Source organism: Triturus cristatus, chromosome 4_1, assembly GCF_964204655.1.
Source record: "Triturus cristatus chromosome 4_1, aTriCri1.1, whole genome shotgun sequence".
In the NCBI taxonomy this organism is placed as follows: Eukaryota; Metazoa; Chordata; class Amphibia; order Caudata; family Salamandridae; genus Triturus; species Triturus cristatus.
The window spans coordinates 249,446,304-249,471,692 of NC_140585.1; the positions used below are offsets into that span (position 1 = coordinate 249,446,304).

The window sequence follows — 25,389 nt, forward strand, 5'->3', positions numbered from 1 at the left end:
AGATTACCTGCTCAGTGAACACCAGATGACACCTGACGATGGTCATACTGGCACCTGTGCCTCTCAGAGTCTCCACCTGTTGCCAATTGATGGGGACCAACTGCCTGTATTTTTTATTGTTGCTAGGCATGTGGGCATTTGGCGTCATCCTCCTCCATCACCCAGGGACACTAGGGTAACTGCTGCACTTTCCCCTATTCTAACTGGGGCAACCTCTGACCCAAGTGCTACGCTTGCCAGCCCTGGTGTCTGCCCACCTTTGGGGGACTTTGCCCTCTTGGGACATTTGGCATCACCCTTGAAGTGTCCCGCCCCGTAGAACTATTTTGGGAACCTTTAGAGAACTCCCTGTTTTTAATTTTATCTCCCCCCCCACTTTCCTCTGGTGGGGACCCTGTCCACCCTTTTGGAGATCCCCCCAGCTACCTTCTTGGACACTCTTTTGCTGACCCAGTGGTCCGCCTCCTAAGCAAGCTTTCTGGGGTCAGTGAGCTTGCTGTCACCCAGGTGCTGGCGCAGCTCCAGAAAACAAAGACTGTGCTCTCTCAAAACAAGATTGTACATCCCAGTAAAATCATTCACTTTTGTTGCCTTACAGCCAACCATTCAGTGCCTTAGTAAAATAAACAGAGACATCAACTCAAGACTGGTTTGGCAGTTTTTTGACTGTCCCTAAACAATACCCTGCATTTTTCGGGGATGAGTCTAAACTTGGCAACAAGGATGGCTTTCATGGGGGCATACTTTATCTGGTCTCCTATCACTAGCGTGAGTGGGGTGCCCCTCCCCTCTGTAGGCATATTGTTTCAGAGACTTGTCCCCCCAATACTCCTCTGAGACCCATGCATCCTTAGAGCCAACTCATAGTTAGAGACTTGACATCGATACTTGTCGATATTATCCCCAGCACATAGCTAGGCACCAGATCTCTAGGAATATAGACTTATCTCATAGGCCATTCTCCTTTGACAATGCCCTCTAAGTCTTCTTTTGCTTAGCCACCATGGCCAGGTTCTTTTCAGCCAAAGCTCTCTCCGCCTCAGCTTTCTTTTCCTCCATCTTGATATTGGCAATCTGTAGACTAAACTCCTGGTCAGCTTTCCTATCTACCAGCTCCTCTGGGGGCAGACCTTGGAAGGACACACTGCTGTCCGCTCTGGGAGGGATCTCCAATTCTGGAGGCAAGACATCCCCACTATGAGCTGCACTTCAATATGTGTGTTCAGATCCTCTCCTTGCCTCTCCATATCATCCTCCTCCTCATTATCCTGGTCATCTGTTGTTGTCAGCAACTAGTGAGCCTAAATGGTTATACTTCCACAATTACTCTATTTATTCTCAAATATTCCTTATCACCCAGGGAGATATTTCTTTCAAATACTACGAACTGAAATGATCCGATTGGTGTGGGGGCAAACAATCGCGCTTACACTGGAACGTCCACATTAGACCTTATGCGCAGGGAGGCTTTGACATTCCCGATTTTGAACTATATTATCTTAGCGTGCAAGCTCATTATGCTTATTATTGGGTACATCCCCCTCCATATATGCCACAAGTAGCGGCGGAACATTGGTTAGTGGAGAAGTGTGGCTCAATGATTAGAGCGGCAGACCCTGATGCAGAGGTCTAGCCCGGGACCAGGGTTCAATTTCCCGCCTCGGCGGGTCTTGGGCTCAAAAATTCCACAGACCTGATAATTCTCGCCTCGGTGCCTAATCCAATCATGGAGTCCCACTTGGCAACTCTGGGCAATAGCTTGCTTAATCTCCACAACGGCCCCCACAACGCTAAGGATGCCTGGCCTCCACCTTGGGGGTGCCCAGGAGTGGACGCCTCACAGGGAAAGCCAGCATGGGTTCCACAGCGGTATTCGTACAAGCGCCTTGAGACCCTTGCGGGTGAGTAGTGCGCTATACAAGTATCAATTTACATTTACATTTACCCCATACCCATTGAAGGTGCACATCACACTGCTGTGAACCCGCGGGACAAAGATCCCACAACACTCACTCACGTGCACGATAACAGCCTGGAATCGCATAAATACTATCATGCACAGCCCAATGCTGTACTCCCCATCTCTCCCACTTGTGTACCACCCTAATATGCCGCTCCTACAAGAAACAGCTTTTTGACGACACAAAGAGCGTATTCACGTTAGAACATGGAGAGATCTGTATCAAGATGGCAGATTTCACACCTCTGACCTCTTCTTCCGAGACCATTAGCCGACCCCCCCATGATATTTTCTTTTACGTGCGTCTCCGACAGGGCATACGCTCTAACACCCAGGAGTTCCCACAGGAACCTCCTTGCCTTATCCCTTCCACTTGATGCTGAGCGCGACATCTCCGAAGCGACTAGTTTCTCAGATATATCACACAACACACAATCAACAGACTAGGTCCCCATGCCCCGCACGCGTGCACTGGGATTCAGAACTTGGCTATACACTGTCGGACGATCAATGGTCCTACTTCTGCACGGAGACGGAGCAGATCTCGGCTAGCAGTAGGTTACGCGTCACGCACTTCAAATTCCTCCATCGCCTGTATTACACCGCTGCAAAGGTGTGCAGATTTAAACTCAGGGATACGGACTGCTGTGACAGGTGCGGGATCCTGGGTGAAGATTTCCTGCATCTGGCCTGGGACTGCCCTAATGTACATGACTACTGGGGGCAAGTCCTGGAAGCCATAGAACAGATGACAGCACTGACTATTGAGAAAACCCCTCTCCTTGCCTTACTGGGGTACACCAAACACATTCCTAAATCATATCGTAAATACGTCTGCCGGGGCCTGTTAATGGCCAAAAGGCGAGTTGCATGTCGTTGGGGCAGAGGGAGGGCGCTAAAGTTTAAAGATTGGGTGTCTGATCTATTATATTGTTAGGAGCAGTTGTCCAACTATGCTGAGCTACTTCCTAGAACATCTCAACCTAGAGATATATGGGGCCCCCTCACGAGTTACCTGCTCACACACAGAGGATGAACCCGCCTGACACTGCTTCAACAAAAGACTCCTAAACTTTGCCCCACGTAAGATGTAAGTATCATTGTTGGGTTGGTTGGTGGATATTGTGTCCAGAGCCTCTACCTCTGCCAAACTCTCCACTCGTTACCAATCACTCCACCCCTGTCTAGCCCCAAGATATGGCCTGTAACTGCTGCTCCACTTAATACTTAAACCATCTCTCTTAAGTTCCTGTGATGTAATTATTGTAATTGCTGTGTACAGTGAAATGAAATGTGTCGGGACTGTGAACAACATCTCTAAACTATATTGAAATACGCTTCTGAATGTATAATACTATGCTGCTTTAACAGGAACTACCGCTGTAAGGCTACATACACTGTCCTGTCTTTGAGTACGTACTTGTATGCTTTATATGTTTACAATGAAAAATTGAAAAAAAAAAGCCTCACTGAAGCAGTATTGTATGGTGTACTAAAATAAGTTTGATTTGTAAAAATGTATTTGGACTTCATCTACACTGTACATACATTGTCTATATACCATGCACTATCAGAACAGAAAGCAAGCAATAATAAAAGCAAAACGTTCCATAAACACTGGAAAAACACTGTTACTGTTGTTTTGATGGTGCGAAAATGTGTAACAACTGATGACCACTTTTTTTTAAGGTATTGAAATCTCTTGAAAACACTGGAAAAAACACCAGAACTTACCAAAAATAGAAAGTGAAAACAGGAAAGCCTAGGTGTATTCCAAGCATATTTAAACCTTCAGGATTAGAACCTTTTCACAATCAGGGATTGATAATCTTGGTGTGCAGCAGTACTACATAATTCTATGTCAGGATCGGAGGCAAGGATTATGCATTGCTTTCTTCACTTTTTATTAACAGCACGTTCGCACATTAAAAAATAAAGTAAAAAAACACATAACAGAACTACAACTCCCATGAACACAAGGAGTAACCATGGCCACTAATAATCCAATCAAGTAACAGTACGATAGCCTATATATATTCCAGATCATGCCATAGTCCTTCCTCTTTCTTCACTGCTTCTCGTCAGTTAAGTCATTTCATTCCTTCTTCCTGACTAGTTGGGTTATAAGGTAAATAGGGCTTGTCTGACGTATAGTTTCTTGTTATATACACTTGCTGCGTGAGGGCCTCTGTAGGAGCGCCACTCGCCTGTCAAGCTTCATTCAGTGTGGTAGGCATTTTTCCCGAGCGAGTCTCCTGGTACCGCGCGGGTGCGCTAGGTGGCGCACTTTCAAGCACATTTGTTTGCAGAGCAGCTTGTCAGCGCGCCTGTGGTCGCGTCGCGCTGAGGGAAACAGAGCAGCTCCTCCGCTCAGTGCCTGCTTCCCTTCCAACCCTCACCTGACACCACGCTGCGGTAATTATTGAAGGGCTTAGCCCAACTGATTATTCTGAGGCTCATTAGTGTTTCTCTATTGGAATATTAAAATATTTTGGATTCAAAGACGGAATGATGTCCAGCTTGATTAACTTCCTTGAGTGAATCTGGAATATAAAGACAATCGGACTGTTACTTGATTGGATTATTGGTGGCCATTGTTACTCCTTCTGTTCATGGGAGTTGTAGTTCTGTGGTGTGTTTTTATACTTTATCTTTGAACGTGCTGTTTAAAGTGAAGAAAGCAATGCATAATCCTCGCCTCCACGTCCTTAATAGAATTGAAACTTTCCTTCATGTTAACTAGGAAACTTTTCATTATGAGCCTTTTCCTGCAGTCTTTATAACATGTGCAGTTTATTAATTACAACAGCCTATAATCTAGGAACTGGGACAATATGTCTCAACACTATAGTTTGATTCATACAGATGGGCACTGGAGAGGAAGAATGGTTCTCAGAAAATGTCTTGCCTTCAAATATTTTTGCTACCTGACGTGTATGCCTTGAGCTGGAGTGTTATAGTAACCATATATGCTGGGCTTGCAATGGATATCAAATGTTCAAATAGTGCTCTCTTGTCATTTAGCCTTTCATGTTACTATAGAAAAATGGTGTTCATGCATTATAAATGCATTCTTAATACCTTCCGCTGAGCACTGTTTTCAATCCAGAAAAGAGTTAGTCTCAAAAGCACAAGTTCACACTCTTGAGAATCCATTGTTTCCTCATCCACTTTCAAAGCTACTCATATCCCCCTTGAAACATCCCTCACATCACACCCTCTTAGCCGACTAAACACCTGCTACTATGATAAACAATCCATGATTAGTCCACTCACACACACAACATGATTCATTGCAGTTGTTCCGTTTTAGATTTATGAGTGGCACAGGCCTGCTTTTCTGACCAAGTCATTGCGTCAGACTTCCCAAACAAAATAAGGAAAGCAGAGCAGTGTTCTCTGGATAGGAATCTACATTTGTTATAGGCATCAACACGTCAGGTCAGTAGTAGTAGAACTGCTAACCTGCCTAAATGTTCATCAAATCTCAAAGGGCTTGGAAGTGACACGGGATGGAAATTCAACATTACTCAAAATGCCCCTTCATTCATGTACCTCTGCCTGGCACACTTCCACAACATGCCCATTTGCCTACATTCAAAGATGTCACGACTGGAGCAGAATCGGTATGTACGATGGAAGACTCACATGGCTTTGACAGCTGACATGATGAGGGAGAAATTAATTCACTACACATGCAGACACTTTAGATTCGCTTGATTTAGCCATTGTTGAATAGTGCTCATTCAACACTCATTGTTAATAACGAATTAGCCAGAAAGACGGAGAACTAGGGAAGAATGAGAATCCTTAAATCCTCAAAAACTTGTGATGATCACTTAATAGGATTATGCAGAGCTTAAACCTGGGGTGGGTGGGTGGCTGACTCTAACAGCAAAGTCAGAAGGGCGCTGAGCGATGTATCTTCACAGAAGTGTGCGAGGGATTGTACTTCTTTGAGGAGAAAGAAAAGGCACTTACCTTGGGCTAGACAGGCCTGGCATTTCATTGTGATCGAGAAACCCAGCAGCCAGATCAAAGGCGTCCTCAAAAAGGATCTAAAAAGAAGAGCGACAAATGATGCCTGGGGATGTTCTTAGAATCTCTTGTGCCCCTTTTCAGATGATATGATCGCATTAAATACTTGTTACCAGTGGACCCTCCTTCTAGGAGACCTCAACTGTACTTGAAGTCATGTGCTACAATCCATGAATCCAAAGCGAGGAACCGAAAGTAACAACTGAGAGCCCGGTCACATTACAGAAAGTTCAATTGAAGGGGTTCACCATCAACATTCTCAATTTAGAGTTAGCAAAATGGTGTGTTCTATTAGGACCGGGTAACCTTTAGGGAAAGATCAGGGGACACACTTGTCCTTGCTATAAACCTTAATTTATCTTATTGTAAAAAGGGGAGGGGCATAATACTTCATGAACAACACCAGATTAAACTAGGATGCCCATGCAGATCTGATTCTGCTTTCAAATCAGACATTGCTTTGAAGCCCCTTGCTTGCTTCCACTTGAACCCTGAAGTGAAATGGAGACTATCACTTCACTTTTGGGACAAATGGAAGGAAGAATCAGTCCAGGAAAGTAGAGTACTCAGTTCAATACTCTTTATTACAGTAAAGTACCATAAAAGGGACAATCAATCACAATAAACTATAAAAACATTATACAGTACTCTTTACAAGGAAGAAAAGACTTTCAAATGGTAAAAATTAACCTTAAAATAAGATAAAACAATGAGATATTTAAAGACGGAATACACAATTTCCTTGTAGGTATACTAATAAATTTAAAATCAGTCATATCAAAAGTTAATATACTCAGCAGTAAATTAAACTACTTCAAATGTTTTTCTAGCATACCACATATCATTAAAAACCTAGAGACAGCAAACACCATGGGGACTGCATTATTTGACAGGCCTCCAGAAGTCTAGTAACCTCTATACGTCTACATACGGGAATTATCCACTGTGCCCTAGCCCAACTGTAGGTTGGGCAAAACAAACTGCATATGAGCTACAGTTTGCCTTTTATGTCCACTGGTTCAGCATCCCATTGCAGCAAAGTCTGCTGACTTTGCACATCTTGAGGTAAAAGTGCATAAAGGTAGAGTGCCGTATCGAAAGTGCATATAGAGTTTTCTGGCCAATATTGTCTAAAAAAACTTCTTATGCCCCACAGGAGCACCCTGCGTAATTTAGGGCGTCTGTATGGAGCTATGCATTTCACGGCTCAGAGGTAAGGTAAGAGCTCATTGCTTTCCATCTCAAGGCCTAATATTATTAAATATTCTGCGGCGAACCTGAAGTCATTACGAGCCCTGGCCTCTCCCAACTGTACCGTAGCCACATATCTACCACAAAGATTTGTATGTGCTAAGTGCCACTTTGCTCTAGGCCGCGGCCTTAAAAAACGCCAGAAGCCTTCTGTCCTGTCAATTCCAAAGATTAAGTCTCGTTTAGGAGCAGACAAGGTTTTTCACTTCTGGAGCTTAAACTGTCGCTCTCTCCCTAAAAACACGGCTCATATTTATGATTTTTTACATGCAAATAAACCGGACGCCCTTTTTCTTACTGAGACTTGGCTTTATGATGGCTCTGGGCCGGATATGGTTGAGGCTCTCCCCTCTGACTATGTCATTGTCAGGAGTGATAGGAGTATGGGAAGAGGCGGCGGGATCGGGATTATTTTTAAATCTGTTTATTCTTGTAAATTTGAGTCCCAATCCCTCCCAGGTTGCGAGTCCGCTTTATTTAAACTTGCTATTTCTTCGCAACTTACCATTTCCGGCCTACTCATCTATCGCCCCCCTGGCTATGGTAAACTTTAGACATCCTCCCTGCCAGATTTAATTGCCACTCTCATTCTACACGCTGCTAATTTTCTGATTTTGGGCGACCTTAACCTTCATTTGGAAGACCTAACGAGTTCGGACAACTCTACTCTTCTAGCCGATCTGGAAGCCCTTGGCTTGTTTCTCCACAATAAGGGACCTACACATCAAGCAGGCCATTTACTAGACCCTATTTTTTCAAATCTTCCCTTTGTATGTAACTGCCCTGCTCTGCCCCTAAGTTGGTCTGATCATTATGCGGTCCACTTCCAACTTAAGTTTCTTGACTCTCCAGTGTCTTGGCCAATATTTAACTCGGGGAGTAAGAGACCCTGGCACAAGCTGAAACTAGACACGTTAAATGATCTTCTTGAAGGGAATCTTCCAGATATGACACTTCCACTCACCCCTTTAAACAAGGCAATATCGGACTGGTTACTCTCCTCTATAAACCTTTGCCTGCCTCCCTCGTCAAAAATGTGCTCTTCTCATCGCACCCCAGTTCCATGGTTTAATGAAGACTTGAAGATTCTAAAATCACAATGCAAAGTCTTAGAAAGAAAGTGGCGAAAATGTTACGCTCCTAACTGTAAAATTGACTATAAGACAGCTCTTCATAAATATCATGCTGCCTGTAAGGCAGCAAGAGCAATGCATATTTCCAAAACCATTACTAACTCATTGAACAAACCTCAAGTTCTGTTCTCAATGGTTAAAAAACTGTCAGGGGCTAATACTCTTCCTGTACCCCCGGCCCTAGATGCCACCAAATGCAACAACATTGCCAATTTTTTTACCGAAAAGGTGAAGACAATATATAGTAAATTTGTTCCTACTTTGTCTCAGGATTTAAATCCGTCTGACACAGATACGATATACATGGATTCCCCCTCTGACACAGTGCAAATGGATTCCCATTTTGCCACAGTGAAAATTTCACAGTGGCCTCTCCTTAATGAGGAATCATTTAATTACTGCCTATCCAAGGTAAATTCAGGCTCCCCTTTGGACCCCCTACCAGCTAATATTTTAAAACTACTTTCCCCTACCATTTTGGGACTTTGTAGAGACCTCCTAAATACATCAATACGTGAGTCACATGTTCCAATGGATTGGAAACATGCGATGGTGATTCCTCTCCTGAAAAAACCCAACGCCGATTCCTCGGTCCTAGCGAATTACCGCCCTATTTCACTTCTACCAGTATTTTCTAAAATTCTGGAAAAACATGTCAACTTTCACTTATCCACTCACATTGAAAAATCTGGATATCTGCACCCTTCTCAATCGGGCTTCAGAACACACCACTCTACTGAAACTACCCTTTTGGGAGTAACTGAAAAACTACGACATTGCTTAGATCAGGGTGAGACCATGGCGCTCATTTTATTAGATCTGAGCGCAGCTTTTGACACCGTGTCTCACCCTATCCTGCTGAAATCTCTTCAGTTAGCAGGTGTGGAAGACTCAGCCCTGCTTTGGCTGTCCTCTTTTCTTAGCGACCGTTCTTTTCAGGTATTCTCTTCTGGTTTTTCTTCCACCTCTCGAGCTTCTGCATATGGGGTCCCACAGGGTTCTACTTTGAGTCCACTACTTTTTAATATCTATGTGCGTCCCCTTGCTTCCATCATTGAGGACGCAGGGCTCACCCTATACTCCTATGCAGATGACACTCAAATCATTTTTTCCATATCCTCTTCTAAAGACAATACGATATCTTCTCTAAAGAATGGTCGGCTTCAAGTTTCGAAATGGATGAATACCAACTGCCTTAAATTAAACGGGGACAAAACGGAGGTCATCATCTTGGGGAAAGATAAACATCTTTGGAACTATTCTCATTGGCCTCAAGAAATGGGTCTATTTCCTCAGCCGGTAACCCAAGCCCGTAATTTAGGTTTCATTATTGACAGCCAACTTTCCATGCGGCAACAAGCAGTGAGCACTGTGGGTACCTACTTTTCCATACTAAAATGGCTGCGCAAAATAATTTGGATGCTTCCTTTTTCCACACAAAGAACCGTAGTCCAATCCCTTATCATGTCTCGAATGGACTACGGAAACATACTCTACTTAGGCTGCAATAAGGAACCTTTGAGGAGACTGCAAATGGTCCAAAATTCTGCAGCACGCCTTCTCTGCCACATTGCAAGGAGAGCCTCGGTTACTCCTTTTTTGCAGGATCTCCATTGGCTTTGCATTGGCAATCGCATAAAATTCAAAGCTCTTTGTCATATTTTCAAAATAAAGCAAGGTGCAGCTCCAGTGTATTTACGGGAACTCATTTGCCCTTACACACCGCACCGCGCTCTGCGCTCCTCCGCCCAGGGTAACCTGACGCTTCCCAAGTTCAAATTGACAAGAATGGGTGGACGCTCCTTCTCATACCTTGGACCAAAACTTTGGAATTCCCTTCCTAATCATGTGAAGCAGGAACCTTCTTATTTAAAATTTCGCCGAGACATTAAGACCTGGCTCTTCACGCAGCAATTGGCCTAGTTACTTAGTCTGATTCAGACTTACCTGCGCCGGGAAACCCTAATAGGGTACCTGTGCGCCTAACAAATTCAATAATAATAATAAGAGGCCGGAAGAAGATGCTGTGCTACTGGCGTTAGACACCCGTATGGCATTCGATAGCATCAAATGGCCGTATTTATTTGCAGTGCTAGAACGGTTTGAACTTGGTCATGGCATTCAATACCATCAAATGGCCGTATTTATTCGCAGTGCTAGAACAGTTTGAACTTGGTCCAAAGTTCTGCGCCTGGGTTCCACTCCTGTATACGAAACCGCTGGCAAGGGTGAGAGTTAATGGGGTGGTGTAGCGGTCCATGGCTTTATATAATGGTACAAGGCAGGGCTGCTCGATAGGACAGAAGGGATACCCAGCGGCAATCTACCATAGACGAATGGGAAGTTAGCTACCACCAGATAACCAAACAGTAATACGCATATGGAGGGAAGTAACTAAATTATTGGGCTGAGGAGGGAAACTAACAGAAAGGACTCCTCTGTGGGACAGTGACCTCCTAAGGGAGGTTGGTGGATTGAAGGGTTTCAGTAAATGGGGACTACTGGGGATTGACTATTTAGGAGATGTATGGCGGGTGCAAAAGGTGGTCGACTTTGAAGACTTAATAACGGAATACGATATGCCTGACTCAGAACAGTAACGATACATACACTGCACTGAGCTTTCACAGCCCGGAAGGCGAACAGAGTACACACCACTAGAAAATAGGGTATTACTGGTCCCCAAGACTAACAAGACCACTTCTGTAATATATAAGAAAATAATGAACAATACACCGGATGCCCTGGGGTCCCTCCAAGAGGTGTGAGAGTTCGAGCTGTGTAGGCTGGAGGGTGATGATTGGGCTGGGGCGCTACAGAGCCCTAGGGAGGTGGCAATATGGGCGCGGTTTTGCCTTATACATTTACGTATTCAAAAATCCTACACCTCAAGGGCACTTTTACACAGAATGGGCCACAGCAATACTGACCTTTGTACCCGGGTTGTGGGGAGAAGGTCACCTTTTTCCATACACTATGGGCTTGCCCTCAAATTCAGCAGTATTGGAAAGAGATGGCACGGGTAATGTCAGCGGTAGTGGACAAAGAGGTCACAAGGGAAGCCAGGTGGCACATTTTATGTGCGACAGGAGAAGACAGATGGCCCAAATACTCATACTCTGTCTAAGGATAGCAGATATAATGGCAAAAAGAAACATAGCAAGATCGTGGGGAGAGATTCAACCACTGGGGGTCACTGAATAGGAGGAGGACCTAGATTGGTGCTGCGCAGCCAAAAAGTGGTGTACCAAAGTAGGGGGTGCCCGCGGAAGTGGGACAGGATCTGGGGCCGGTGGATGACACAAAGAAATCTATAGAGGTCCTTGGGGTCCTTACAACCATGGAATCCTTGATGGGAGGGGCAGTCCTTAGTGACTTCGAAACTGTACGGAACTGTGGCTATTGTTGTTATCGTTAATGTTACATTGCGGATGCGGAAGGTGTCCCTGACACTCCCATAGAGACAGTACGCAAATTATGTTTGAATAACTATAAAGCTCAGCTTTTGTTCAATAAAAAGAACAATAAAAAAAATGTTTCAGTGCAATAAGTATCCTTTAGCATTAAATAACAACCGGTCAGATTACCCAGTGTTGATGAGGTTAAAAGGTTATTCATGCTATATGATCCAAACCAAATTAATAAGTCATTGGCTGAGAAGGCTACAGGACCCCGGATCTTCCCACATATTGGATAGACCCATTTAGATGAATGTATCTTTAATATATTTTATCCACTGAAGGTTAACCGCAGAAGGGTATCTAAGCACTTCCTCAAGGCCTTTTCGATAATGTATCAGTTCAGGTGTGACCCATAATCTCCTCCAAACTATAAGGAGTCTGACCGCTGCCTTTTCCGTAATCTACATAAGGCCAGCATCCAGTATTAAGGGAACCAAAGGGGTGCTGACAGGTTTTTAACCCAGGTGTTAAATATGCCAGTTTTCCACCAGTTCTAGAGTATTGAGATTTTTATGGCCCCAAATCTCAGCCCCATGTAGGGCCTCTCCCAATGCCTGGCAGAAGTAGAGCTGTGCAACCGGTGAGAAGGGTTTAAAATAAAGCCCCTGATATAGCTTTAACAACCCTCCTATCTGTTGTTCTAATTTATTCCTTCCATTAGAGATGTGGGGTGCCCAGTCCATCGTTCCATTTAATGTGATGTCCAAATATTCAAACAGATTAACTTTTTCCAAGGGTACTCCATTGAGCGTTGAATTCGGTTGACTTAAATAACATGGATTAAAAACCATGTACTTGGTCTTGGACATGTTTATTTCCAGCCCTATTTCTAAACAAAACCTACTAAACTGGTCCAGTAATTTCTGGATCCCCATTAGCGATTTAACCAAAAGAAGGGTGTAGCTAACTAGACCATTAATAAATAACATAAAGAGTGTCAGGGCCATCACACAACCCTGACTGACACCTTTGTTTACTGGGAAGGGTTTAGTTACTTCACTCTATGATTCTACACAAATATACAGGGATGCCCAACTATGCTAGGACCTTCCAAAGAGTAGCCCTCAGCACCAGATCGAAGGCCTCTCTAAGGCCCACAAATATGGTACAGAGTCTTCCCTCACCGATTATGACGGTTTTCCAGTATATTAACTGGAACCTGAACATTTAATCCATGGTCAATGTACGGAAGCGAAAACCCACCTGAAAAGGGCAAAGGACATCATGCTCATCTAACCATTGCTGGAGCTGGAAGAGAATGACCCTGAAATTAGGCTAATTTGCCTGTAATTCGCAGGGTCTAAAGGAGAACCCTTTTTGTACATTGGAAACATTTCTGCTCCAGCCCAAGAGCATGGAAGCTGCAGACCCTTGAGAATAGCATTAAAAATCTGAGTAAAATAGGGGCTCCATATATTCTTATTTCTCACAAAAACAGATCCGTCGGGATTTTGTCAATACCTGAGGCTTTATGGGGGGAACCACCTTCCTGATGTCACACTCCTTTTTCACATGGGATTGGGGCATAAGTATCAGAACAATCAGATTAATTATATTCGTTTTTATAGGTACCCGGGCATTCTCATGTCTGGGTCCACTAACTTGCGGTGTTGAATACAAATCTGCAAAGTGAGTGGTCCAAACCTCTGCTGCTATGTTATTATCTATTTTGGAAGCCTCTCTATTGTCCTTGGCAACCAGATTCTAAAAGGTTTTGTTTGACTAGTTGCCATCAAAAGCAGCTCCCATTTAGTCTGGTCCCACTCTTTTGCAACTTTTAGTATTTTGCTGTAACTAGCTCTATTTTTTTGTATCTCCCCTCTATCCTGGTTGTTTAGAGCAGTCTGCAAAGCCTATTATACCATGTAGGTACTTCCCTCATTTTGCCCCAATTTCCCTCTTCTGAGTAAAACACTTTAAGACTCTCAAAGAGATTGAAATTAATCTCCCCAATTGCTGTGAAAGAACATACATGATTTAAGTCAAGATCAAGATTACAGTAAATTCCCAATCCCCTTTCAAATAGGTTGTATATATGCTTTAAGGTTTCCTCTGAGCGACTCACTTCCTGTCATTGTATTCTACGCCTGTTATTTAATAACTGCCATCTATGATCAAAAGTATTAGGTATTGTGACCCATGCTTTGCTCCTTACTAATCCCAGTGAAAAGTCTAGGGCATTGTGGTCACTGTCTGATCTTGTAATAAGAATCATGTAAGCTGACCTCTTAATGATTTGGTTTGAGTCTTGTGCTATGGGCACCTTTGCACGCCCGGGTGATCAGCACATCGTTGAGCATATACGTGTCTAAAATGTAACTGGAGATACATGTGATTTGATTGTATTTATTATGTTTTAGGATGTTCCTGATACCCTTGTCCTGATGAGGCCCGAATGAAAGGGTTGAAACGCATCAACAGTTGAAGAATGGAGGAATTCACAAAATAAAAATATTGTGTTAAAAATGGATGTGCACAGTACTAAAAGGGTTTAGAGGTGTAGTTGGTACCTCAAGATTACCTCACAGTGGATTGCTGTTAATAAGAAAGCGAACACTTCATTGTAAAATTGGAAGGTAGGAAACAATTGTTGTTTTTCTGTGATGATTTATGTACATTTATGTATTGTTTTGTGATGTTGACTTAATGGAGAACAATTAAAAATAAATGAATAATTGAACCTGGAATAAACGGTGGTATGTGGCTCTTTGAGATGTAGATAAATAAGATGGGACTGTGTACCATGAAATAGGAGTAACTTGATATACCCTATGACTACTTTGAATGTATCTATGCCTCCACATCACATGTCGTATAGTGCCAAATATCCATACTCACTATTCAAAAACAGTCACAAAGCCAACTTACTGCTAGTATAAGGGCTAAATTGCTTTTAAAATCCAAATAGATGCAGCTACACACACTGGGTTCTTCGGTGGATGCCTCAACTCATCCCCAGTGTTAAGAGAGCACATACACGGTAAAAATGTTCAGTTCTTTTTATTGCATCCACCATGTAACAGCACAGCTCCTAACGTCAGCTCTTTTCCATCAACTGTGACCAGCATTTCCCTCTGTGCTTTCCATATGATGTACCTAAGAGTCCAATGCCTACATCACAGTGCAGGCCAGGAATAAGCTCTTAGATAACAGGCCACAACAGAGTCCATTAACATAAGCAGGATGTTCTACATTTTAAGCAAATGATAAAATGCCCCTTAAACACTGCTCTCCCACATCCACATCTTGGGACAAGAGGGAGAACGGGTGCATTTGACTTGCTGGCAAAAAGCAGGTAATTCCCTGACATATTAGATCACAACCATATTTGCCAATGGATATATTCCTGTTACAGGTTTTTAAGCACATGCTTGCAAACCTCAACCAGGCTTAACACCTGTTCATCCTTTCACAAAGGACAGCCAGAATGAGCTGCACCTCAATCACTCTATCTATGGGAGGGAAAGACTGCAGGTGACTGCAGGTAGTAGGGCCTTGTGTAATGGGACTGTTCCCTCAATGAAAACCGCTGGCTTCATTCAGGGCTTCTGATCTGCTCTCCTAGTATAGAGAAAATAGCTGTTGGAGGAGCAAATACATTGGTCTCTGTGTCCAGATAATTCTTAACTTTTAAAACTCTTAGCAGCCTATTGGAAGGATCCAAGTTTGCAATAGTAGTCTCACTGTGATCCCCCACCAACAATGCTTTTGGGAGGGGCACCTTGAGCAATCAGAGATTATCCCCTTTGGAACGGAGCCTCTTGTGGTTTCAGGGAGTGCTGCTGGGCAAATTATGGCTCTAAATGAGGTCAATCTGCTTGCTGCTGGAACTAAATGCTCTAGCATATTCCTGGGGGCTTTGTGATCACATGGTTGACCCTTGATGAGGGGGAAAAAGAATACCGGGGAGATGCAGTGCGCTTGCGCTGCCTTTGCAGGTAGTGGTGCCTTGGAAAGAAGATACCTGGTGTCCTCACCAGCAAATATCCCACGGAGGTCATGCCCTTAGCGTTCAGAACATAGTGCTAAGGACATCAATGCAAAGACCATTAGTGTATCAGTGGATACATACCTTTTTCAATATTGAAAATGTGTACATTTAAAAATGTGTTCTGTGATCCTGCACATGGACAGATATTATAGAGTACCATAATGGAGAATAGCCTATCCCTCTATGATATGCTAACTAACAAATACACTGTGTCCAGTCGAGTTATCCTCAACATAACCCATATAGATTCATTTTTCAAACAAGATGTTACCTCCTCGGGGGGCGAAGACAAGAGGGATCCGCTTGCTTCTTGGCTATCAGCTTGACTACCCCTCACACTACTGTCTGCGCACTCTGGCTCATGAGTGGACAGGTTTTGTGGCCAAGGGATATTTTCCTGCCGGATGCAGTACTGTAAAATGTTTGCTTTGCGGTCGTCTGAAAGATCCTGCCACAGGTGGGAAACTGCTTTAGAAACTACTGGAAGGGTTACGTCCCCAGCAGACACAATTTGGTTCTCCACCAGCAAATCCACTGTCTGCTTATAGAAGTACAAATACCTGCAAGACAAAAAAACATGGAGTGATGAAGGAATAATGGCAATGTGCACAAAGCATGCTGTGATAGAACATATCACACTTCCTTTGCTGTACTTAATTTAAAGGAATTTGTAAAAACACGTATATGTGGATGATTAATGTTCTTCATTTATGTAGATATTGGTAATTTAGAATATACTTATTTGATGAAAACAACTTTGAAAATTAACTTTATGATACAAGAATAAAAAAAGTTTAAAATACTTAAATATAGTGGATCAGGGCTTAATTTGAAAAGGCATGTTAATTAGAGTCTGTGTGTGAGTGTGTGTATATGTGTGAGCGTGTGTGTAAAAAGGCTTAAGGAAAGAGTAATGTTGAGTATTTTCTGAAGACAATGTATGTACTGGTCACAGAGTGTCAATGCCATATCTGGGATCTGTGGGCATTAAATGCCTACCTCCTATACAGCTGCAAAATGCTTGAAGATTCTAGGTAATATTCGAAAGATTGGTGCATCAAGATCCTGGAACGGAGTGTAGTTTCTTGTTGCAGGGCTATACTAACTTGGCCTTTCACTGAATGCTAAAAATCTTGATGGAAGGGCGGTGATTCCGCGCCTTAGGAGATGGACACCAAGAGTCTCTTTACAGTTCTCAGGAAAGCTGCGACCTTCTAGATCACAGAGATAATAATCTGGGTTTGTGTAGTAAACCCAACGTTTCTCTGTAACTCTCATTACTATCATAGGCTCAAAGGGCAACGCACTGGAGTAAATGAAAGTACTGATGAAAATAGCCCACAACATATCTGATTATCAAATAGAAGGTGCCTTGTTGGATTTTTATATTGCCCAGTGACTAAACTAGGATGAGTGGTGGAGTATGGGCAGATGGCCAGAACGGAGGAAGTTAACGGAATGTTATTGGTGTGCTGGTCAGTGAACTCCAGCAGGTGTGATTTGGAACCATTACGTTTGACAAAGTTCCTAGCTCCCCATGATGGTTAGCAAATTCCATGGCGTGTTAATGTTTTTAGGTCTGGTGGTAGCCAAGATATTTTAATTTTACCAACAATATTTGTATAATACACTTAAAGGGGCTTTCAGACAGCCCTCTTAGTCCATTGGTCTGTAGTGTCATTTACATTTTTATTGTGCCTACAAGGGCATATATCATGGGCAATGGGTCGGCCCACTTCAGCCACTTTCTCCCTTCACTGCGAGTGATGGTATTCTGCTCGATCATAAGGGGCATGGTTAAGTGCCACAAGATGGCAGACACTGGTTTAAGAACTTGCAGACCGACCTGCACAAACCTTTTTGATACCGGGCATACAGGACAAAGTTTACTACATATCAGGGGATGGATGATGCCCTAAGGCCTTGGCATTTGCAACGGTATCTTTGGCGCTACCCCGTCCGGATCACCTGCAGATGATTCACGAGTTAGGCTGCCGCTGCCGCTGCCGCTGCGTGGCAAGTGCGGTCTGCCACTGGATCTGCAATAGGAACCCTTGGCACCTAGCAAGAGGTCCTGAGACACTGCCTGGATCGCTTCCAGCCTAGGAAGATCTGTTGGCTCATGCAGAGTCCTTGCCTGCAGCACCCCCATTGTCAGAATACAACTTGTGCCATCTTGGGGTGTAGATGCCATCTATGATCTGCCAGGTACCACCGCCTGAGCTCGTCCACCCTGGGGTTGAATGATCGTTCAAGGTGGTGAGCAATCAGGGGGGGCATGGCCAGGCACCGAAGATGGTGGACGCGTCTTGCTAACGCTCCGAGCCTCATCCCCTGATTATCCTGGGCATCCTTCTTTAACGGCAGTCTATCCAGCCTCAGTGCTCGTCTGCCATGGCTGCACTGCCAGCGGAGGGTCGTCCGGACCCTGAGGTCGTTCCGTGGCTGCCCTGGGATGTGCGTCCTGCTGCTCTGGGGAGCTCTTGACCTGGTCGCGTGGCCGACCCGTGCAGAGCGACCGTGCTGCCTGTGTGAGCGCGACGGCCCCTGCGACAACCCTGATGGCGCCGCAGGAAACGGGGGGCGCTCCATGCAACTGAGGACTGGCGGAGACTGCCGGAGGGCTGATCACGAGATGTGCTCGGTCCGGCGGCCCGGGCCGGGGCTGCAGAAGCCGTCGCTGTTGCCCTCCTGGAGATGCCCGGAGAGGTCTTAACCAACAAGGTAGGCCCACGAGGTGCGATTGCGGTGCTCTCTTGGCAGTGGCGGGCCGCGGGGGTCGGTCGGGCCTAGGGCCCCCTACCTACACGTGGAGCAGCTGCGCCTGCATGCCTGGCTAGTGGCGAGGGGCCACGGGGGTCGGTCGGGCCTAGGGCTCCTGCGGAGGTGATCTGCACGAGGTGATCCTGCTGCTGAGTAAACACAGTGGCCCTGTGGTAAACCTGGAATTGCAGCGCCTGTTTGGAGTGGGGGTCCACGGGGCTCGATCGGGCCTAGGGCCCCTCGCCTAGACGGGACTGGAACTGGGCGGCAGCGCCTTTTGTGGGCCCGGGGGTCGTGGAGTAATCGCGCTCATACCGGGCTACTCACAGAACCAATATTGAAGCTACATATTAACTTTCCCCCTCCTTCTGGAGCGAAAACTGCCTGCTGTGCTGCCGGTTGTGGCACCTTCCACTACTCGGCTCTCTGGCGCGGTGTCTAACAAAGACCGCGGCGCGCCCCATCAGTGCGGCATACCGCCAGCGACGATCTGGAAGGAGACGAGGACCGGAGGCACGACACTCACCATGCACAGATTTTACTCCTGGCAGTGTGTTCTTCATGACCGGGAGGCTGCATGGGGCTGACTGAAGGGTTTGTTTTGCTGTTGGGGGCCGCGGGGGTCGGTCCGACCCAGGGCCCCACATCTGAATTACCTTCACTGGCTATCAGCTAGGACATCACTCAGCGCCCGTGCCCGCGCGGCTGTCACGAGGGCTTTTGGGCGGTAGTGATTGCGAGCCCTTGGTGATCCTCTCTGTGCCTGGGTCTTGAATCGTGATGCCGCATCTCTGCAGGGGGCCTCCCTTCTCTCCTCATCTGTAGTACCTTGGCGGTGACCCCGGTGGTAGAAAATTCAATGCCCGGAGTGGCCCTGCAATTGCTACGATCATCCCTCGCAATACGCTTGTGCTGCCTGACTTGTGGTGGGTGGCCGTGAAGATTGGTCGGGTCTGAGGACCCCCGCCTGGCCGTGGAAGCCTGACACCCTGACCTCGCTTCCTATGCAGAGCGTGCAGAAAATCGTTATGGCCCGGCTACACAACACCACCCACCGCGACCTACCCCCTGAGGGTCAAACTGAGCCGACATCCGCGGCTCCTGGATCCATGACGGGGGCGAGTCCGCCCGATCTTGCAGCTAAGCTGGACACTGTCTTGGCGGCAGTTGAACGGATCAGTAATGGCCTGGACCAGACCTACACCTCTCTGGAGGGCTGGATGGACACAATCACCTCGGACTTTACGCTCCTCCGGGCCGACCAACATAAACTTTCTGACAGGGTTCGTGAGACTGAGACCGCAATTATCGACCTTCAGCCCAGATCCCGGAATCACGCATCCACACTACAAGACCTACTAGACCAGGTTTGCACTCTGGGGGAGAAAGCAGACGACGCAGAGGGCCGCTCACGCCTTAAAAATGTCTGTGTGGTCAATCTCCCCGAGGAATCTGAAGGGCGGGATCCCAAGACCTTCACGGAAGCCTGGATGAAAGAGCTCATGCCCCCCCGGATCACTTTCCCCACAATTCGTAGTGGAAAGGGCCCATCGCATACCTGCTCACAGGCCCCCTCCAGGGGCAAGCCCTCGTCCATTCCTATTTAAAGTTATGAACTTCAGAGACAGAGACGCTATTCTACGGGAACTGGGCAAACACCCCAGCCCTAAGGTACAGAATGTCCCCGTTTCGCTCTTTCCCGAATACACCGCTCAGGTACAGAGAAGACGGGCCACCTTCACCGTAGTCAAGAAGCAACTCCGTGATCTGAACCTCCGCTACTCCTTACTCTTCCCGGCCCGCCTGAGAGTCATTAAAGATGGTTATACAAAATACTTTGACTCCCCTACGGAGGCGTGGGACAGGCTCGAGGAGCAGGGGCTGGCGACCGCACCCAAATCGTCTGATGAGTCCCTTCCCCGTGAGCGCCCGTGGAGGTAGACGCAGGGGGAGAAAAGCCAAGGACATTGGTTCTAGGGTGCCCGTCTCCAGTCCTGACCAAATCTGACTGGACGGCCAAGGGACCCTGCAGGCAATGGCAGCCCTCCGGTCCACCAGACCTCCCTCCCCAGTTGACTGTTGTCTCACCCCCCAGGTCCGGGGCCTCCGAATTCACGCCTGAGTGGTCCCTGGATGCGGACTTCCCCCCACCCCAGGGTGTCACCCCACAAACAGCAGACAGCATTATTTGACTTTTGCTTCTTGTACTTATTTGGACGCCATATCGCTCTAGGGCATGATTTTTTCAGTATTTCTATGATGCTCTATCTCCTGCTCTCTGGGGGTAACCAAAGGGGACAGTCTTTGCACTGATTCCTCCTTCTCGCTGGTTTATTTCCCCCCGCAATCATGCAACGATACTAGTTCCATAGTCATGCTTTGGCGTGATTGTTTGGGCAGTTCCTCATGTTGGGGTTCCGCTCTTTTCCTGTTTTATGGTTTCTTACAGCTTCACCTTATTACTTTTCTCCCCATACGTGAGTCGCCATCCCTACAGACCTGCTGCCACTATGTCCTTCCCATCCGAGGGGGTCCGCTGCACAGAGGTTCCCATACCATATGGGCGGGGTGCACCGGCATACATTGTCCCAATGACTAATCTCGATGTCATAACCTGGAATGTCAGAGGCATTCAAACACCCTCTAAGCGATATGCCATTTGCGCCTATTTACAGCGTCATAAGTCGAGTGTTGCACTTTTACAGGAGACGCACCGGACTGCCGTTGAGGCTACCCGCTTATGCCGACGTTGGCGTGGCCAGGTGTACAGCACCAACTATTTGTCCATGGCTAGAGGGGCGATTATATGGATTAAGGCAGGGGTTCCCTGGGAGGAGAAAGAAGTCCTGATAGACCCCATGGGACGCTATGTCTTGGTGGGAGGTAGACTGAACGGCCAACCGCTCTTACTCGGCTCCCTATAGGCCCTCAATGTTGCGCAGGGTACATTTCTGGGTGATCTCTCTGAGGTACTGCTCCAATGGAAAGATGTCCCGTGGCTCCTGGGCGTTTGATTTTAATGTTGTGCTTGATGTCTCCCTTGACCGCTCCTTTCCCCCTCTCACTAGTGCAACAGCCTCCTCTAATGCTCACCTTTTAAAAACCTGGTTGGGTAACTGGGCCCTTTCGGATGTCTGGCGGGAACATCACCCTCGCTCCAGGGTATACTTGTTTTATTCCCCAGTCCATAAGCTGCACGTGCGCCTCGATCGTATCCTTACGTCCGCTGCCCTCCTCCTCTTGATACAGTCGACTGATTATCTGGGCCGGACACACTCCGATCATAATGCCTTGGTGATGCGTTTGGCCTGGGAACCAAAACCTTCCCCGGTCCCGGCCTGGCACCTGCAGACCGCGGCTTTGGAGGATCCCCTCTTCCGAAGTTCCCTGGAATCGGAGATAGCTAGTAATTTGGCACTTAACACTGGTTCCACGGACTCAGTTGTCACTGAATGGGAGGCTTTTAAAGTGGTGGTTGGGGCGCATTGTCTTGGGCAGACCTGGAGTATCCGCAATCAGCTGGACACCTCGCTGGCGCGTATTGAGGGATGGCTGCTGTCGCTCGAGACGCAGGTTGTCTCCAACCTGGCCGGACGACGGCGCCTGGATGCGGCCCATACCGAACGGGAGGCACTACTGGAACGACTAGGATGCCATAATTATCTGGCGCACTCGATTCATTCTCACTCTGCCGCGGACAGGGCAGGGATGCTGCTGGCTTACTTGATCATTGAAATAAGCATACAGGATGTCTGGGGGGGTTATTTTGATTAGAGTTGTGAGAAACCTTAGAACATTAATTCCAAAGTTTTCATGCTTTAATTCGCTTATTTTTGATATTTCAACAAGGACATTCATAAATCAATAGAGCATGTCTTTTCAAAGAAACACCACATTAGTAAATCGTACAATTCAAAAACATTTGAAATAGAACTATATACAACATTTACATAGTGCAAAAAACATTTTGTGAGAAAAAAATAATAATATATGGAACGTTTTTTGCAAACAAATAATAACAACAAATCAATAATCACAAGAAAAACATCAATAACTCGTGCGCCAGCCTGAAATTAAACCAGTCCTACATTCATATTAACGCCAGACGGACAGTTACTCATTTTCGCAACACATGTTTCCTGTCCGGCCTGTGAAGGATGGGGATACCTAACCTACTGGTGGGTGTTGGCAGAAGCTGCTGAGGGAAATATTATTTAACATTCCTCATGACACACCCCATCAACAGTCCCCATACTCAAAGCCAACGCGTTTCGAATCCCTAACAAATCCGGGATTCTCTTCAGGACTTGGTATTTTGGCTCTTAATTGTGGTGTGGAGGTGTTCCACAGGAACTGATGACCAGAAAAGTTGCTTCAAATCTTATATTGTGATCGAAGCTTCAAATGTATGTCACATGTGGGACGAATCAGTGGTGTCAGTCCATTATCTTAAAATCGAATAAAAAAGCCATAATTAATGCAGACGCTTTTAAACAGTAGCTGCTCGGGGGGGGTGTGGCCAAGATGGCGGCGACGTAAGATGTACATTTCAGAGCTCCGCCCTCCGAAAACAGCATTACCGGACCTCCACGGGACGCAAATTCCACCTGAGGATCCGTCGGAGGGTCTCCCGGACGGGGGCCTTCCTTTTCAGCCCTCGCAGCCCCGTGGCGGGCGCGGAGAGCGGCAGATCTGGCGGGATCACGTGTGGGCCTGGCAGCGTTCTTCCTGGGCCCGGCAGTGGACAGCCTCGACAAGGCGGTGGCCTGGAGTACCAGCCCATCGGAGCCAGCTTCCCATCAAGCAGCCGTCCCATCAAGCAGCCGTCCCTCCGACGACCAGGGGGCGCACGGGTGGCTCGCACTGCTGCCCAGCCGGACCCTGAGCTGAGCGACCCCAGAGGGCGCAGGGCGCTGGGCCCGGGACCGCGAGGCGAGCCCCGCCCGGACGGCCACCGAGACTGCGGAGACGTCCAAGACCTGCGGAGCTGACTCCAATTGCACCGGAGTGTTCCTGGCATGCGCCGAGTGCTCCCATTGATCGGCTGTGAGGGATCGCCGAGCCTGTGAGTCCCACCGGGGAACAACGTGCGGCCATCTGGCCCTTGGAATCCCCGACCTCCAGTACTGAACCACCCGAGATGGAGGTAGACCTTCGGATGAGGCAGGCCATAGGCGCCGAGGGAACAAGAGGGCCGGAGTACCTTGAGCGTGCCAGCCTGGGCCCACAGCGGAGCGGTGGTGACCACCGGAGCCTCTCGGACTGAGGGGAGAGTCATCAGACCAGCTGCTTGCGGCCGCGCTGGGGTTCGGCTCCCCCAGCGGCAGCCTCTCGAGGCCCGTGCGGCCTAGACTATTGACGAGCGGTGGAACGTAGCAGCGCGGGATCAGTAAAAGGAGAGGCCACTGGTGACGCGATCCCGTTCCATGGCGCCGGACTTGGACCAGGAGCGGTGAGTGAGGACACACCGGGGAGGGCCGCGCGCTGGTCCGGGAGGGAGTCCGGGCTCCGTGGAACTCGGCAGCCTACGACATCACCGCCTAGAGCTGCGGCCCTGGAGCGCTCCCTAAGCCACCTGCAAGGGGACCGGCGCTCCAAGTGACACACGGGACACCCGCGGCTTCCTCCGGTACCCACCTGGCAGGTCCACAACTCTACATCAGGCCCGGACACAGGCAAAGACTGCATCATCACCAAGGCTTCGCCGCCGTAGGGCCCCCGAGGCTCCCTGTCCCGACCCTCAAAGCAGCTGCGGAGAAGCATATGAACACCTCGATGCTTTCCTGCCTTTTGAGGCAGGACCTTGCCTGGTAGCGGGGGGCTGAACTCTGGGGAGGCGCGGACGCCCATCACCGGCCGCGCAAACCATAACACCTACCTGGCTCGCTGCTCCGGAGGGCAGCTGTGAACCCTGGGGTACTTGCAGCTGGGGGACCCAGCCGGTGGTCTGGGAGCGAGCAGTCCTCTGGCCTGCATAGGAGCGATTCCCGCCAGCCGGAACCCAGTGCACACTTGGTGTGGGGATCTGCGAGCGCCGAGGGACGCTGAGGGGGTCCTGCCTGCCCAGCCTGCGCTGGTTCTGCACCCTCTCCCGATCTAACTTGACTACCCGAGCATCTGAACCTCTACGCAGCACCTTGAAGGTATTGGGAAGAGAATTAGAGAATAGCGTTTTCTCCCCCCACCCAAGTGCGGAGCCTCTGCAGCAGAGGCAGGGACCGGGCGATATCCGGAGAGACAGCTGAGTCTTGTAACCATTCACTACACTTGCCCTCGACTGATCGATTGGTTGGCCACTTTGGGGCCCCCTCAGCTTCCACCTCTTAGCCCTGGGCCGGGGGGCGCCGGAGGGACATGTCCCTTTCGCGAACAAGAAAGTGGAAACCGCGAAAAGATATCTTTGGCCTCTCACTGTCCAACCCTAACATGGCGACCGCCGGCCCTGGGAAGGAAGCACCTAAACCCTCTGCGTCGGCTGGGGACAAACCGATAACAAAGGCCTTCCTGGAGTCGCGGTTTCTCACCCTCCGGGAGGACATACAGTCTGTCAAAACTGAATTCGCGGCGGAGATTAAGGAGCTGCGGGGGGATGTGGATGCAGTGAGGGAGCGACTGGCCACCTTGGAGGAAAAGAGCGACACTGTGGCGACCGAGATGACGCTGCTCCAGCAGGAGATCATCAGGATGCAGGATCAGCACATAGACATTCAATCACACCTAGAGGACTTGCAAAACAGGTTCCACAGACATAACATCAGAATACGGGGGGTGAAAACAACAGAGGATACCAAA

The 25,389-nt window shown here is 47.5% G+C and overlaps 1 protein-coding gene across 3 annotated transcripts in view; it reads right to left on the reverse strand.

Annotated features, from left to right (window-relative positions):
• Positions 1–25,389, reverse strand: part of STRA8 (stimulated by retinoic acid 8) — a 181,367-nt gene that overhangs the window by 78,619 nt on the left and 77,359 nt on the right. For 2 of the 3 annotated variants that reach the window (XM_085650525.1, XM_085650524.1), the window contains exons 6-7: positions 16,106–16,394; positions 5,942–6,018 (exon numbers count right to left, since the gene is read on the reverse strand). In XM_085650525.1, coding sequence (XP_085506651.1) covers positions 5,942–6,018; positions 16,106–16,394 — 366 coding nt within the window. The remainder of the gene's footprint in view (positions 1–5,941; positions 6,019–16,105; positions 16,395–25,389) is intronic. The other variant, XM_085650526.1, reaches the window with a different exon arrangement.